Source organism: Asterias amurensis, chromosome 1 (assembly GCF_032118995.1).
Source record: "Asterias amurensis chromosome 1, ASM3211899v1".
In the NCBI taxonomy this organism is placed as follows: domain Eukaryota; kingdom Metazoa; phylum Echinodermata; class Asteroidea; order Forcipulatida; family Asteriidae; genus Asterias; species Asterias amurensis.
In genome coordinates, this window is record NC_092648.1 from 19,410,498 (window position 1) to 19,428,408 (window position 17,911).

The 17,911-nt window shown below is 37.8% G+C and overlaps 1 protein-coding gene across 1 annotated transcript; it reads right to left on the reverse strand.

Annotated features, from left to right (window-relative positions):
* Window positions 1–42: 42 nt before the first annotated feature.
* On the reverse strand, window positions 43–17,911 carry LOC139954452 (amine oxidase [flavin-containing] B-like). Its single transcript, XM_071954291.1, has 17 exons — window positions 17,819–17,911; window positions 16,262–16,360; window positions 15,003–15,097; window positions 14,335–14,472; window positions 13,380–13,481; window positions 12,667–12,862; window positions 11,855–11,892; window positions 11,211–11,274; window positions 9,930–10,105; window positions 9,187–9,262; window positions 8,783–8,870; window positions 8,295–8,348; window positions 7,769–7,826; window positions 6,976–7,073; window positions 5,757–5,868; window positions 3,828–3,890; window positions 43–3,081 (listed from the first exon to the last, which is right to left on the reverse strand). The coding sequence occupies exons 2-17, from the start codon at window positions 16,305–16,307 to the stop codon at window positions 2,917–2,919; spliced, it is 1,569 nt and encodes a 522-aa protein (XP_071810392.1). The 5' UTR covers window positions 16,308–16,360; window positions 17,819–17,911; the 3' UTR covers window positions 43–2,916.

Sequence of the window (17,911 nt, forward strand, 5' to 3'; positions counted from 1 at the left end):
TAACCTTATTCTAATAAGCAGCATTTTACTGTGCTTGGCTACTTAATTGTGCTTAGCAGCTCTATGAAATTAGGCCCTAGTCTAATATGTTCAATTTTGATTCTAAATAGCTCCCTGATGCTAGTATAAAATTTCCCCAATTTGCAAAATGCAAATGTTGGCAGCTCTAAAGAAATCCTTTTTTATTCTTGATGGTAAATGCTCGTCATCAGGGTATCGTATTGGCTTGTTTTCGTAACATTGTATTGTAGCATGTGCAGGCATTTCACTAATTCCAGCTCAGACCACAACATGTGGTTGTGTAATATTGCATGATTCACTTTGTTGTTTTTTTTTCATAAAAGGCATTGTTTAACAGAAATGTGACTTAATAGATTTGCGTCGGGGATAAAGAATATTAATTTTGGTTTCCCATACATTTAATCCATGGAGTCGCTGACACTTTTATGACTGCCGTCTACCTTTGACATCAGTCATTTGATTTTTGCGCTCACATAATTCCCTCTGAGCACTAACGCTCGCAGAGCACTTGTGACATGTTTACGCAAGCAGAACCTAGCCGTGGTTAACACATTGACAACAAAAATGACAGCCTTTATCACTTAATTATGTTTTAATGTCTGGTACGACGGGTTAATATAAATAGCAGTATCAATGTTTTCAAGTTTGGTTTCTTTTAAAGACTTTTGAAGAAGAAATGTTCAGTCACATATGCACGTCAACAAACAACATATTTTCACATTATCATTTATCATTTTATAACAATAATACCAGTGGCTTCTTATATAGCGTTTAATTTTTTAAACCTATCAACCCAAACTCCTGGTGCTCCGATATTCAGTGTTTTTTCTGTAAGGTATATGGAGCTACATTTACAAGTATGAGACATCTTTTCCTTTACATAGCGTAATGGTTTACAAGGTGCTGTGGTGCAATATGCAGCCAATCAAAGCAGGAACACTTGGGCAAACCCCTTCTCTTTAACAAAAAAAACTATTAATTATTACCCAGGCAAGATTTATTGTTTTATATAAAATAAATTCTAAAGTTGTTAAAATATTTTGATTTAGTTTTGTACTGATTTATTTTGAAATAAAACAGAATTTTAAAACATAATGTGGTCTGTATGCTTTCTTTATATAGAAATTTTCTTGTTTTGATTTTGCTTTGTTGGTCGGTCAAAGTACAAGATTAAATTGTGCAAAGTGAGAAAACAATAATCGCTAAATATAAAGCAGCTAATGTTTCTCTCAAACTGAAGCTAGTTTCCGATTCAACCTGGGAGTGATCCCTGGTTACACGACAGTTACACTTTGAATGACTGTTCACTGGCACCCCCCAACAAAGATAATGACAAAATAGGGAGACCACCCACATAGGGCTAGATAGCTCAATTTTTTTTCTGCGCCTTGAACACCCAGCAGGGTGGATACGTGTGCATTACAAGTCTTATTATTATTAATATTATTATTATTATTAATATATTATTATTAATTAATCTGGAGGTCGCAGGTTCAAGTCCCACTTCAGTCAATTTGTCTTCGATCAACTCCAAATTATTTAAAATTTACCCATTCAGTCTCCCTTGTGATTTATTAGTTGATACTCATTAAGTTTAAGGCAGTGGACACTTGGTAATTACTCAAAATAATTTTTTAAATAAAAACTTACTTGGTAACGAGTAATGGAGAGCTGTTGATAGTATAAAACATTGTGAGAAACGGCTCCCTCTGAAATAACAGAGTTTTTGAGAAAGGAGTAATTTTCCATGAATTTGGTTTCGAGACCTCAGAATTATATTTTGAGGTCCTGAAATCAAGCATCTGAAAGCACACAACTTCGTGTGACAAGGGTGTTTTTTCTTTCATTAGTATCTCGCAACTTCGACGACCAGTTGAGTTCAAATTTTCACAGGTTTAATTTTGTATGCATATGTTGAGATACACCAAGTGAGAAGACTAGTCTTTGACAATCCAATAGTGTCCACTGTCTTTAACAAAAAGGTGTATCTCCACATCTTCCAAGAGGTTGGAAGATTAAAAGCATGCCTGAATAGATCAAAGAACTGGTCAACAAGAGTTAAGAAGACCAGCCGAATAGCCGATTGATGGCAAGTCTATATTTTGTCATAGGATTTTGAGCTGGCTAGAAAGGATTATGACACATATGCAGTGCAAGTGTCATTTTGTAACAAACAAATTATTCTAAAAAACAAACACCCATTGTTTCATATGCAAAATACAAACAGACAGTCACACATTGGTCCTGATTATTCAAGTTTTAAAATGACTTGTTATTAAAAATTCACAACTTGAACCAGCAGAAAGTGGACTCACAGTTCAGGCAGAACAATTCTCTTTTCCTCCTACTCAACCCCTTGGTACTTTCTCCAGCGAGTTGGAGAAAGTTCGATCAGCGACCATTTGTCAACCACTAGTCAATGTTCCATGGTTACCTACGCATGAAATACATCCTGGGTACCAGGCAAAATCGCCCAATTGTGGACAATAGTCAACTTTAGTCCATTGATTGAACTTGCTCTGGACCAACCATTCAAAACCATTCAACCGCACAGGTTATGTAGGGTTAAACAACTATGCACAAAACTATACTGTGTAGAAATGTTAACGCGTGATGTCACATTGCATGTTGGCGTAGTGTATCTTTCATTTCAAAACCACAGTGGATGTTAATAACTGGTCATACAGTAGGAGGGTTAAAGTCGCATGAACAATTTCAGCACACTGAGCGCTTGCATTTCATTAATTATATTAATTATCATAAATAGAATAATGTAAGAATTACATGTCCAATCATTAATAGCATTCTTTACAGATATTGAATTATATTCCAGCACCAAAGATAAAATCTTCATCAGCCATGATTTATATAGGGAAAAAAGTAGAAACAAAAATCTTATTTGGAGAACAACTGCGGTACTCTATCTTTGTGGATGTAAAGTAGAGCAGCCAACGTCCCGATGGTTACAGAACCCCCGACTAGTTTGAGGAAAGTTGAGACTGATGGAACTGTACGTAGGAAGAGACTGTTAACATAGGGATTGTTGGTCACTCCATCATTCTACGGATGATAGAAAGAAACAATCGATTAGATTGGAGTAAAGCACTGCCCTTTCATGAAAAACAGCCCTACCCAAACATTTTTATTTTTTATATGAGATCATTTCTCTGTAAACTGAGGGCGTTTTTTCCATTTAAAAGTTTCAAAGTAAGAGTGGTGGCTCTGAGAAGAGCCAGTTGTTAAAGTTTAGATCATTATACTCTGATCGTCTTCTGTTGTTATTAGATTAAGGTATAAAGGGCTTTTGGGGGAACTTGTTTCAATATCCTAGCTTCTTTTAAAGTTAAACTTAAAGGCAGTGGACACTATTGATAACTACTCAAAATAAATATTAGCGTAAAATCTTACTTGGTGACGAGTAATGGGGAGATTTTGATGGTATAAACCATTGTGAGAATAGGCTCCCTCTGAAGTGACATAGTTTTCGAGAAAGAAGTAATTTTCCACGAATTTGATTTCGAGACCTCAAGTTTAGAATTTGAGGTCTCGAAATCAACCATCTAAACGCACACAACTTCGTGCGACGAGGGTGTTTTTTCTTTCATTATTATCTCGCAACTTCAACGACCAATTGAGCTCAAATTTTCACAGGTTTGTTATTTTATGCATATGTTAAGATACACCAAGTGAGAAAACTGGTCTTTGACAATTACCAATAGTGTCCACGGCCTTTAAACACTCAATAATCGTGTGAATGTTATACAATCAAATAAAGTTGAACTCAATTTGGGCGTAGTTATACTTACCTCTGGGTCAGGTTCGGGCTCCCATATTTCATTCTCATTCAACATTCCCTTTGCACATAGCACCTGTAATCATCAACAAAATAAAGCCTCAGATTTACACAAAAGTCTTTGAGAAAATTAGAAAATACAGAACCTCATTTTCTTATCGTTTTCCCCTCTCGTAAATAATGGAAAATTAAGATTATTGTATTGAATTTTCCCATATACTTTTTCCTAAACAGGCAACATATTCTGTAAAGGTTAAAGGCAGTGGACACTATTGGTAATTACTAGCATAAACCTTTCTTGGTGACGAGCAATGGGGAGAGGTTAATGGTATAAAACATTGTGAGAAACAGCTCCCTCTGAAGTAACGTAGTTTTTGAGAAAGAAGTAATTTTCCATGAATTTGATTTTGAGACCTCAGATTTAGAATTTGAGGTCTCAAAATCAACCATCTAAACGCACACAACTTCGTGTGACAAGGGCGTTTTTTTCTTTCATTATTATCTCGGAAGTTCTATGACCGATTGAGCTCAAATTTTCACAGGTTTGTTATTTTATGCATATGTTGAGATACAGCAACTGTGAAGGCTAGTCTTTGACAATTACCAAAAGTGTCCACTGCCTTTACATCAGAACTGACATTGCCTACCAATTTGATTATACTGAACAAGGCAACAAATGCTTTGTGCTGAAATTAGGATTACCCTATAGTGGTAGAAATGAAATCATTATTTCCTTAACTATAATGGGTTTTTTTATTTCACATTCTGTCCAATGGGAAAATTAACACTTTGACTGACTTGAACACTTATAAATTAAACAACTAGAATACGACATAAACAACAGTAATACAAATACTGTAAACAAATCTATCTATAATGCACAAACATTCATAATCTAATGCTGAAATAACATTTGCTGGGGGAAAAAAACAACAACAATTTCGACAGAAAGAATAACTTCAGAAGATTAAATGTATAACACAAAAAAAAAACAATTCTGCAACTGAACCAGTAAAACCTGTAGAAAGGGACTGAAGACAAATCAAAACCAGTGACATTAAACAGAAGGATGCATGCAGTGGACGACTTTCAGGACACTTGGTGGCGCCAGATTTACAATAGGAATTCAAGGAAAACATACTTATAAAAAGTAAAATAAAACAGAATTATAATCACATTACACAATGAATACAGAGGGGTAAAATATAACACATGTTGAGCAGACTTCAAACAATCTCAAAAGACTAATAGAATGTGCAAAGACAGATTAAATTCATTTTTTTTTATTAATACATGAACGTGCTTGCTAAGGCTGTGGCAAAGGCTACTGTCTTGCTAAGGGCAGCCTATGCTTCAACACATAAAGACACGGCGATCAAGAGCCCTAGCCGTAGCCACCAATTCACACAACTTTTTTAGGCAATATTTTCAGTCCAGGGCCCAATTTGATGGAGGTGCTCAAGCACAAAAAGCACTTAAGCATGCATCAAAATTATGCTTAACAGAACAATGTTTCCAGTCAACTGTCATGTCACATGTACAATTCACATGTACAATTTGTGACTGGTATCCTGCTCATTGGTAGAAAGTTGGCTTGGTAGAAAGTTGTCCAGCAGTATTTTCTGCTTTAAATAAGCAGCTCTATGAAATTAGGCCCAGGAGCTGGAATTCCTGGTTGAAGCACCAAGTTCAACCACGGTCAAATTTCATAAAACCTGTAAGCACAAAAGTTTGCCAAGCACAACAAAATCTTGCTTAGCAAAAATAGGTCACCAGCAAGAATGCCATACAGTTGCCATTGCTGCCACTGGTGCTGCATATATTTCGTGCTTAGCAAAGAGATTTGCAAAGCAGTATTTTCTGCTTAACAACTTTATGAAATTGAAAGCCCTGTTGATGAAGCACAATATTCAACCAGATGCTGTTCCATGATCTGACTTACCTCTCTGGCCGCCCTTTCTCCAGCCTGGACAGCACCGTCCATGTAACCACTCCATCTTGTTGCTGTCTCGGTACCGGCAAAGTAAACCTTACCAACAGGAGTTCGGATTACTCTGAAAATGAGAGAAAGGAAAACACATCAGCTGAATGATTGACTGATTGCTGACATTGCAGTGAATTAGATAGATTGTGGATTTATGGACGCATGTAGTTCTTATAGGAACTGTGCCAGTCTTTTAAGGCTGTGGACACTATTGGTAATTACTCCAAATAATTATCATAAAACCTTTCTTGATTACAAGTAATGGGGAGAGGTTGATAGTATAAAACATAGTGAGAAACAGCTCCCTCTGAAGTGACGTAGTTTTCGAGAAAGAAGTAATTTCCCACGAATTTGATTTCGAGACCTCAGATTTAAAATTTGAGGTCTCGAAATCAAGCATCTGAAAGCACACAACTTTGTGTGACCATGGTGGGACAAGGGTGTTTTTTTCTTTCATTAGTATCTCGCAACTTCGACAACCGATTGAGCTCAAATTTTCATAGGTGTGTTATTTTATGCATATGTTGAGATACTGCAACTGTGAAGACTAGTCTTTGACAATTACCAATAGTGTCCAGTGTCTTTAATAGGATTTTAAAATTGCATTAGGGATAAAGAGTATAACTTGGTTTTACCCTTACACTGATGTCATGTGTATACTCATTACTGTTTACTCAATACTTTCCCGGGTTGTGTGAACCAAATCCCAGGTATATTACTCGGGTGGGATTCGAACTCAATCTAGAGCAAGCCAAGAACTGAGTATACAGTGCTTACAAACATCGGAGTAAGAGGTTAACCAAATAATGTACCAATATTCTTACCATAACTCCATTTCACAAAGCACTAAGTTTTATTTTAAGATGAGTTGTTAACATCACGCCAAGCAAAATAAATAGTCTTTACGGATGTACGCAATAAGTACACATGGTGTCAGCCACTTCGGAATTGTAGATGCACATGTCCGTTACTGCTGACAACGCATTTTTTCTATCTCCCGTAACCTTTTGAAATGATAGCCTTTCACGATTGCATGATTCACCAAAGATGGCGGCCGACGCAAGGGTTCTTTTGCCCTGTGTTTGATTTCACTTTTACGCATTGAGTACTTCGAATTACGCACGGGGCATTATAGGAACGTGGATTTCCAGCCTAAATTGTTGAAGCGCACACCTACCTTCCCATTGTAGTCAAGACCCCAGGGGCAGTGGCTCCCATATAACAACCACCAGAGTACTGCTCTGCCATCCAGTTCTGTTCCACTGTAGCTACAGGCTATCAGACAAATCACAAATCCACAGAAACAATTCAGTCAGTAGAGAATGAACTAGAACATTTCCATTCATAACAAACAAATTAAATACCCCCCCCAAAAAAAAAAAAAAACATCTAAAGAAATAATCAAAATAAAGTTACCATCAAGAGAATATTCCCCTCACTAAAAAGTGAATGTCATATCATCAGGTCAGCGCAAAAATAGTGTATCTCCTAAATTCGAAATTGTCAAAACGTTGTCTTGATAAAAATAGCCTGGATGTACACTCAAAACCAGTAAGCGCCAAGACACAAACCTTTTGAATGAAGCATTTCCATACAAGATACAGCTTTTCGCACTGACGCAACAATACGCCTCTCTTAATACTTATGCATGACGTCATAATTCTTACCCAATATGAGGCTGTGGGCGCACGTTCCCCATCACTTGCAGTGGCTGCACCCATCGCCTCGTTTTGAGTTAGCATTGTGACGTACCTCATGCATAAATATTAAGAGAGGCGTATATGATCATCATCCCAATTATGTGGTAACTTTCATGAGATTTGTCTTGGTAATGGAGAGTATCCAAATCACCATATTTGAGAAGCAAAGACCAACCATTAGACAACTTTATTCAGCAAAAATTGCACACCCTAACCATCCTAAAAGATTGAAGAGGTTATTGTTGTTTTTTAATCCATGATGACACTCACATTAAGCGCTTCATTCGATTTGAAGACTTTGGAGTACACCTCAGCTACCATACTGGCTCTGTAATAAATAATCAAATCCCACTAAGTCAATTATCTGCTATATAGATGTTATTTTTGAATCACAGAACTTGAAAAAGTATCAATACACATACACATACAAAAACAATATATATATCTGCTATGGGACAGAATAACCATTTGAATTGGAATCTTAGTCACCTTCAGAGCTGCTTAAGCACAAAATTTTGCTTAAGCAAAAACATCCTTGCTTAGTAAAATCAGATTACCGGCCAAGACTCCACTAAATTGTTATGCTACAAGTAAACAACAGCTAAATACCAGTCACAAGCAATGTATATGGCATGAAATTTAAGCGAGCTATTTTCGTGTTTTAGCAATTTTTTTGCTTAAGCAGCTCTATGAAATTGGCCCCTGATACTTCAGAGAGGCAGCGGAGGCAATAAGCCTTGTAGCCCCATGTATTGGATTAAGACTAGGTACGACTTGAGGAGTGAACATTGGTTACCTTTTCTCTGGGGTTTCCATGCAGTACTTCCTGGCATTATCAGCATTCAAGAATCTGAAACCAACCAATGAACATCGTTGAAACTTATGAGCATGCTTGAGCGAATTTGATTTCACTGAAGTACCAAATTAATATATAAGGGAAAGTGTCAACTCAAAATTGAACCCTGAAAAACCTCCACAAACCTCATATGAGTTTCTCAGACTAGTGTAGTTGCTTTGTCCTGTAGTTTTGCATACTCACGATCATGTGAGATACAGTGAACACCCAAACACAACTTTGAATGAATGTGTAAGTAGGTGAATGGCCCAACGGTACCAGGGTTTGCCCATCTTGAGGTTGCAATACAAAAGCTTGCCCCAAACCATGTGATCTAGCAATGCTGCCCTAGTCTAGGAATACCTTCAATTCATTTAACCAGACATTGTTCAAAAATCTTGCTTCAAGCGATTGGTTTATTTGTGTTTGCGTGAAACAGAAGATCTTACCCTACAAGAGCTGGATAGGATCCGTCTGGCTTGGTGTCATCATGAGCTTCAGCCAGTAGCTCTGTACCACACAGATCACCACAGAAATCTAATAACAAGAACACATGCACACTAAAGTATTGAGAAAAGATGCCCTTCCCTAAATCTATAAATTGGTGTTCAATTTTTCTAGGGTGAGTGAGGAAAGATCCTAGTTAAATTAAGATTTGTCTGAACATTTGAGGAAATACTGAAGATTTTGTTCAGAACACTGTCTGACAGTTACGATGTAAAATCTTACCGGAATTTGATTTTTAAAATTTAGACAAACCAATGCAACTATTTTGAACAGAAATGACCAGTTTATTGGGTGAAAAAAAAAGCGTTCACAAAAGCAACTCAAACAGAGTGGATTAGTGACTCACCCAGCTCTCTCCAGAATGGCATCTTGTAATACAACAGCACTTTGATACAAGATCCCATCGGAATCCGCTGGATGAACTAAATAAGCACAAGATGAAAAACATAAATTATAATCTAAAAACACCTTTTTTTGCACAGTCTTTGCTGAATACACTCGTTTAAAAAAAAAAAAAACTGTTTGATGTTACCATAATGGTACAGCTGCAAAAGCATTTTTGAGATATGGCGGACACTATAAGGTTTGGGTAAATTTGTGTGTATACACCCAAACCAAACAGTACACTCCTATCATATCCCCAATACATGCCATACCTCAAAAAGGCTTATTGGACTAGTCCAGATTAAAAAATAGGGGTGGCAACATTTCATTCATACATTGAATCTGCATAATATTTTTGACAGTGTGAGGGTGTGTGTGAAGCAAATGTCATGATGCAAAACAAGTTAAAAGAACAACGTTTTCTTTGTTGTTCTTGTTGTTGATTTAGTCATTGATACAAGGGAATAACATACAGGCAGTCAAAACGAGATGAAACTGACATTGTGATGCAAGGAAATTCACCATTGAAAGCACCCTCGTGTGTCAAAAATATGGTAAATTTATCAAACTCAAAAGAAGGCAAGAAAAAGAACCCTACCATTTTTTTTTCTGCTTTAATTAAATAAAGGCTTTTTCACTCAGATGCTGGCGCAATAAAAAAAACTTTGGAATGAAAAGTATTTTTTGCTCCAACGTCCGACGTACCTGGTTCCTTAGCGAGGGTAATGGAGGTGAGAATGTGATTCGACCAATCAGAGCTTGGGGTACAGCGCTAATAACATGCGCACAGCTGTAGCTGTCACCATCAAGCGTTGCTACCGTAATGCTTCCATCCTCATGTTGAGTTACTTTGGAAACAGGCTTGTTGAGCAACACATGATCTGACGAAAATACAACGAGAAGTTATTCACTAAATGTCTCCATAGGCGAATTTGAATTTGACCCTCCTAAAGATGCATCCTACAAGATGCCTCAAAATCTCCCATATGATTTGCACATAAAGGTCAAGTAGCCCAAACCACACTATCCAAGCATTTTCTTTGTATCTATGGTCAATCAGCGCTGCAGATTCCCACTGTAGAAATTGACAGAGGTTTGAGAAACTTATTTCTACCAACAGTGCCCTTTATTCCATTGCAATTGAGCAGGGCTGGTGGCTTCTCCTGTTTACCACTCTCATTGAAAACACTTTGGGCAACGAATGGGTCAACTCTCTATATCAGCTTTAAGGAATCTGCCATTGTTACCGAATAGCGAGTTATGGAGTGGTTTTCTCAAGAAATGCGGTAATAGTGGGAGGGTTAACGGTTTTACAAGCAGTTTGCCACAAAAAGACCTGGTTTCATAAAGCAGTAACTCACTCGCTCAATCAGTCATAAATTTCTTGGTACCAGGGCTTGATTATCCAATAGTCACAGTAGGCACTGCTTAGGACGAGTTCGCATTAATCCCATCCTTAGTCAGGACGGGTTACTTGTCCTAACTCGAGATAGGATTAATCATGGCATGCCATGGCCGAGCGGTTAAGAGCACCAAATTCAAGCTCTAGTGTTTGATCAGCAGAGTGTGGGTTCGAATCTCGGTCGTAACACTTTGCTACATAAAATTGGGGAGGTAGTGCTTTATGCTCTACTGGCCAGGCGTCGGACTGATGATACGCAAGCCTACACCCGTATGGACTGTAAAAGGGGTAACCCTGTTTCAAACCTAGGAGTAGGTGGCAACAGCCTCTGGACCAAAAATAATTGTAGCCCACACCTTGTAGTGGCCTTCAGGCTTTGTGTGTCTGGCGACTTGCATAAAAAAGATTTTTTTATATAAATCCCAGCATTTTGTGAAATCCGCTGTAGGGCCCACACAACACATACTCGGGCACAGTTTGATACAAAGCTTCTTCTTTACTGAAGAAGCTGTTGGTATTTTTTATAAACGTCACAACTCTTAGTTGAGAAAAGATGAATACAAAAGAAGGTTGCATCCACTTACCTGTACCCAGAATGTCAGCAATACGCTCTGTGACCTGCATCGATCCACCAACAATCTTACTCTCCTAATCATCAAAACAAAAATAATTGAGTAAAAGTTAATACATCAGCATACTGTTATGTGCCCATGTTACACACAAGTAGAAAAAAAACAGCCTCGTACACTTCATCATTTTTTAAACTAGTAGAAGCCAGATATTTTTTGATTATTATTATTATTATTATTATTGTTATTTGAAGAGAAGGTATACATTTGGTAATCACTTTTAACATTAATGGCAGTTAAAAACTTTTGGTTAGAATTCTACAGGCGCTTTCGATAGTATAAACCATGTTGAGAAACTTTTAACGAGATATCTCAAAAACGTGACCACCATTTGGCATGAACTTTTCACAGGTTAGTTTTAGTGTATACATCTATAATTACATAGGATTAAAACAATTGAACGGTTTCACAAACCAAAGGTATATTTTGAATTACAAACTGATTTGATTGAATTTAGCCTTGATAAGGAGATTTCAGTTATAAAGAAGGGTCATCTGTAAAATCAAATTTTTTTCAGTTGGTTTTTGAAGCCCTAAATGATACAAGTTTGTGTTTTATGCCATTTTTATCTTGCATTTACACTAATGTGTGAAACTTACCTGTGCTCCATCACTTGTCGCCATATGGGTGTAGGCATCTAAGTTAAAAATTGTGAAAATTATATATGAGTTATCAAATCAAATGATCGTCAAACGCATTTCCTTCTGTTCGTTACCCATGACCCCTCTACTAAACTTGACCCCCAAAAATCCCATTTTCATTAGCGGACATTGGATTTATACAGGTTCCATTTTGCCAATTGTATGTGAAGAACTGTTTATTCATGTACCTTTTTTAGATGCCTGGTATAATTTTGCCCTATACTTGTGTCTTCTGGTACTGAGTTGCAGGGTCCCACAGCAGACACAAGGGACGGGCGATCTAGGGTGCTGGACTCAAGTTCTATAATTTACAGAATGTGGGTTTTGAATCCTGGCCTGGCCAGTCATGACACTTGTGTTCTTGAGCAAGACATTTTATCATAACTGCTTCTCTTCACACAGGAGTACAAATGGGTATCAGTGCTAGCTGGTATGGACTAGCATCCTGTCCAGGGGGAATAGAAATATTCTTAGTCGTTCAATGCCAAGGAAATCAGGTATAAACGCCAGCTTGGTGAGCCATATTTGCGCTAATAGACTCTCCAGCAGACACAGAGGGCGGTAGATCTCAGCTTCTTCAGTCCTGATTCTATACTATCCCCATCTATCTGAGACTACGGCCGTGTCCAAAACAGTGACTTCGTCTAAAGCTACTGCTAGATCAGCGCATCTGCCAGTGTTGAACAACAGGCAAACCAGCAGTAGCTGTAGCAGAAGTTGTTGTTTCGGACACAGCCTAAGACTGTTTTTGATCTGAGTTTGAGACTTACTTCCACCACTCCTGTTGTACCAAAGGAAGAACAGAAAGGACATGTCTCTGGGCTCGATGGCAAATGTCATCCTAATCATGGCCTCAGCGCTGGCTTTAGTAAACCTCGTCCAGCAGGTCTTGTCAATGAACTCCTGAGTGGTGATGGAATCCCATTCTGTGGCTCTAGGGCAGTCCCACGGTGCTGACAAGGGGACCTGGACGGTGACATAGGAACAGGGGAATATATGAAGGGTTTAAAGGCACTGGACACTTTTGGTAATTGTCAAAGACCAGTCACCTCACTTGGTGTATCTCAACATATGCATAAATAACAAACCTGTGAAATAATGAGCTCAATTGGTCATCAAAGCTGTGAGATAATAATGAAGAAAAACACACTCTTGTCACACAAAGTTTGCTTTCAGATGCTTGATTTCGGGACCTCAAAATCTAATCCTGAGATCTCGAAATCAAATTTGTGGAAAATATTTTCTTTCTCGAAAACTACAATACTTCAGAGGGAGCCGTTTCTCACAATGTTTTATCAATCAACAGCTCTCTATTGCTCATTTCCGAGTAAGTTTTTATGCTAACAATTATTTTGAGTAATTACCAAGTGTCCAGTTCCTTTCAGATGGTAAAATACTGATGATGGAAGCCCAATCAGATTTCTTCTTCTTCCTTTAAATTGCTGCTTCATAAATGAAAACTACTCCACTGAAAAAAACATACCTGTCTACAATAATTATCCACAGTCCTCCAGAAATGATTAAAATCCATCAGAGCAAACGGGTTGTAGATCCGGGGAAAATCTCTGTACGCCAACACCTTACCCTGAGGAAGATTTAAATAAAAATGAGAAAGTAAAATTAGCTGTCGCAAACTGCTTACAAACCAAAAGGATCTATGATATAAATGCAAACAAAGTTAATGGCCTGATGTTCCCCCCCCCCCAAGCAGAGTCTTTCTCAAAGGCTAAAAGAGAAAGACTCTGCTAAGGGTTGAAATGTCATTAACTATTTTTTGCAGAATAAAATATAGACGGTATTTCATCTCAATCTAATGAGGTTTGAGATAACACCATGTACATGAAATATCTCTCCACGTGAAATGTGGGAGGTTCTGGAAGTAAAACCTGGTGTTGTGACAACTCAACGCTTTGACCAGTATGTTCTGGTTGTCCATCATTTACAGGAGAAAGCTTGACTCTTATGCTAAGTAGATTGTATAAGTACTGTGAAGATTGCTCTATGAAGCTGAAACTGGTTCCCGAGTGCAACTGAGTGGTTAAGAGCACCAGACTCAAGCTCTGGTGTTCCTGATCAAAAGAGTGTGTGTTCGGTCCCAGTCATGGCACTTGTGTTCTTGAGCAAGATTGCCACTATTGCTTTGTTCTTTGTATGGGACATTAAGCCTTAGGCCCAGTGTACTAGTATTGGTAGTGCACATAAGAAATCTTAGAACACTAATCATGGAAGAGTAGGGATTTACCCACGCTAGCGTTTCTGGTTTACATAGCAAGCACCCTTGTTTTAAAGTGTTCTCAAGTTTGTGAGCTACGGTGATTAAGCTCACTTATATGACATTCTTGGTTTCATTACCAAAAAATATACAAAATCAATAATAATACAGTGCTTATCACACATTAGTGTATAATAACAAAAAAAACAAAAAATAGTATTTGTACCTTGTCCATGAAAACAGCTCTTTCATTGTCGTTGACTTGATGGAGGTTCAACCCTAGCTCATTAGCGAGCTTAGATATGCGCTTCTGGGAGGGGCCTATGTAAGATCCTCCCATATCTGCATATTGAAATGAGGGATCCTGCATAATTACAAAAAGAGATATGGTGTTGTGAATAATATGCGAGGACTCTGGTATTATTCAAGTATGTACCCTGCTGGCCCTGCCATTTCACTTGTGAAAAATTGTACATTGTTTTATTTATTAACTTACTAGTTATTTACTATTGGTTTTGAATAATTATCTCTTTTTTTTGTATTGCTTTGTGTACTATATGTTTATCTATATTTATATCATTGTGTACCCCAGATGTGGGGCAACAGATCTACGGATCATAGTATGTATTTTCTTTTATTGTCCCTTGCCCATCTCGGGGTATAAAGTATCGTATTTTGTACTGTTATGGCAAATAAAATAATGATAATTTGATATGTTTGTGTCTCATTTTCTAAATCTTGTGAATCTTGCAGTATTTGAACAGCTTTATGATGTATAATAATTATGAAACAGCATTTATAAAGCACACTCTGGATCACAGATCCCTGGATGCACTTTACAATTTTAAAAAGATTATATTTATCAGATATTGACCTTCATTGATCATCGCTTACCCTCTTTGTGTAAGTGCGTCCCCCAACTCGATCCCTGGCCTCAAGAACAAGTACATTCTGTCCCTGGGCATTCAGAAGCTTGGCAGCTGACAAACCTGTCCGATGTATATATGGCAACATTTATCATATAGGACTTATTATGAATAAAGAACCCAACCAGGGAACAATTATTGTACCGAGAGGACTGATGGCAACTCTTTTCACTGTAGGGCTAAAAGACTCTGGCAATCTAGTTAAAGGAACATTACAGAATTGGTTTTGCTCACAAAACAGTTGCTGGCAGTGTAAGCACTTTATGTAATCCACATACATACACTGACAAACCTGTAGAAGTTTGAGATCAATCGGCCATCTGGGTCACAATGCATCGACGCCAAAACAAAAATGAATAAAACGCTCACTGAGCGATAAACTCCAAACGCGAAGTTGGATTATTTATTTCTCATCAAATATGAAATTTCAGACAGAAATATTTCGAGGAATGTTTTCTAATAACATCATCATCATTAGACCGCGTAAGTTTTATGTAAATCTGTGACCTTCACGATTTTTGTTTCTTACCAATTTTTTACTCTGCTATTTCTGATTACATACAGGGATGGGGATGGGACAGAGAAGGGAAGGGGAACATTACCTTGAAACAATTGAGAGGCAAAGGTGACATAAAATAGGGACGACACAAGAAAAGATGGGAAAGGAGGAAGGAAATGAGAAAACATTACTTATGGAAACAGGGGAAAGGCAGAGGGGAAAGACAAATTGGGAAGATGGGTGGAGAGGCAGTCATCAAAAGATCTATACCTCAAAAACAGTAAAACCCTAAAAACAACCAAAAACAAAAACTCTATCATTAACAAAAAATTGCACTTTCTTTCGTTCTCATTTTGCGTGACAAGAGGACAATCATTTACAAATTTACCCAGTCAGTTTCCCTTGTGGTTTATATTGATATAAGAGGACCAGCAGTTAGCTTTCTAGGTGTATATTCATCAAGCATCAAGCAAGTGTTTTGAGCAGGATGGATCAAGCCCCCCCCCACCCTCTATCTGGTTATGCCACTGGCCACTGCACTTCATTTTGTTAAAAAACCCTCTTCAACTTTCACCCTCTTTCTTAGTTGCGATAACAAAACCCTCCTCCCGACGGCTTTGCCTTTGGGAGGAGGGTTACGTTATTGCAACTACCTTTTTCTAAACACTGGCTAAGCACCTTCGCTTGACCCACTGCTTTCCGAATTAAACATCATAGTCAGGACTTACCACTGACTCCTGCACCCAAGATGATGACATCATATTGAGGGGCCATTACTAACGACTAATCAAACACAGATTGAAAGCTCATCTGACAGCTTGAAATACCTGATGCAAATAAAGTCAGAAAACGATGGATTCTTTTGAAATTCAGGTAGAAAGCAAAATATTTACAAGCAACAATTTATACTTAAAAAACTTAAAGGAACGTTACAGAATTGGTAAGAAACAAGAACCGTGAAGATCACAGTTTTACATAAAACTTACATGGACTAATGATGATGATAGTTGAAAACATCTCTTGAAATATTTCTGTCTGAAACGTCACATTTGATGAGAAATAAATAATCTAACTTCGCGTTTGGAGTTTATCGATCAGTGAGCGTTTTATTCATTTTTGTTTTGGCATCGATGCATTGCTAAATTTGTAATCGTTTTTTTCACTATTCTCTCGTGACCCAGACAGCCGATCGATCACAATTTTCTACAGGTTTGTCAGTTTATGTATATGGAGGATCACATATTAAGTGCTTACAGTACACTGCCAGCAACTGTTTTGTTAGGAAAAACCAATTCTGTAATGTTCAAAAACGATAATTAATGTGGCTAATTAAAAAACAACAATAACACATTTATCCTCCAGTGTTTTGTGTTGGCACTGCCGCCAGGTCACCCTCTCCTCTACTCCCCCTTCCTTTCTGGAAGGCACTAAATACTAAACTCCACAGCGGTTCGGCCCATCGGAGAATACCCGAGCGAGAATGACCTTATGACGTCATTTTGCATATGCTTGCATCTTTTAGACATGAAAATATTAACAACCAGGTCCTAGTGGTTAGTCCACTCTTATGTAACAACTCCCCAAACCTGCTGCTACAAATGTACTTGAATAAAGAGGTCTGAACTGAAGCAGTACTTGCATCTTTTAGACATGAAATCATTAACAACCAGGTCCTAGTGGTTAGTCCACTCTTATGTAACAACTCCCCAAACCTGCTGCATGGGGGATCGTCGCGAACCGTGCCGGAATATTCCGAGAGCACACGAAAAGTTCCGAACCGCTGTAGAGGTTAGTTTTTAGTGCCTTCCTTCCTTTCTACCACAAAAGCTGTCTAGTGATGGGGTGTAGTGTCTACTCTCTCTCTTTATTTTACTCTCAATGCTCTCAACTCAATAAATTAAAAGGCAAAGCAATAAAAATGTCTTTAAAGTTTAATTTAACCTCGTATAGCATCAGTATGTACAATACAATAGTTCAAATTATTTGATCAGCATAAAAACTATTGTTCTATCTAACCAGAAGTTGCACAATTTGTGAAACCATGGTGAAACTGGTTGCCGAATTTGGTTGATGAGCATTACATCATCATACATGCAGAGTGCAGTGCAGTGGCAGTGCATCAACAACTAGTTGTGGGTGTGTGTGCTTTGCTTCTTTTTTTTGACCATAATTAGACGTTACTATAAATAATGCTTAAGGCCCTATTCAGTATTTGATAAAGACATGTCAAAATATGATTTCCACACGATAAACCCTTGTGTTTGTTATAATCTTCAAAATCTCACCTAAAGTTGTTGACGTTTAGGTGGCCTGATGTTAACCCTCCTCCCTTTCTTCCAAAACCGGTATCGGGCTAGTTGCATGCGCCACCAATTGGC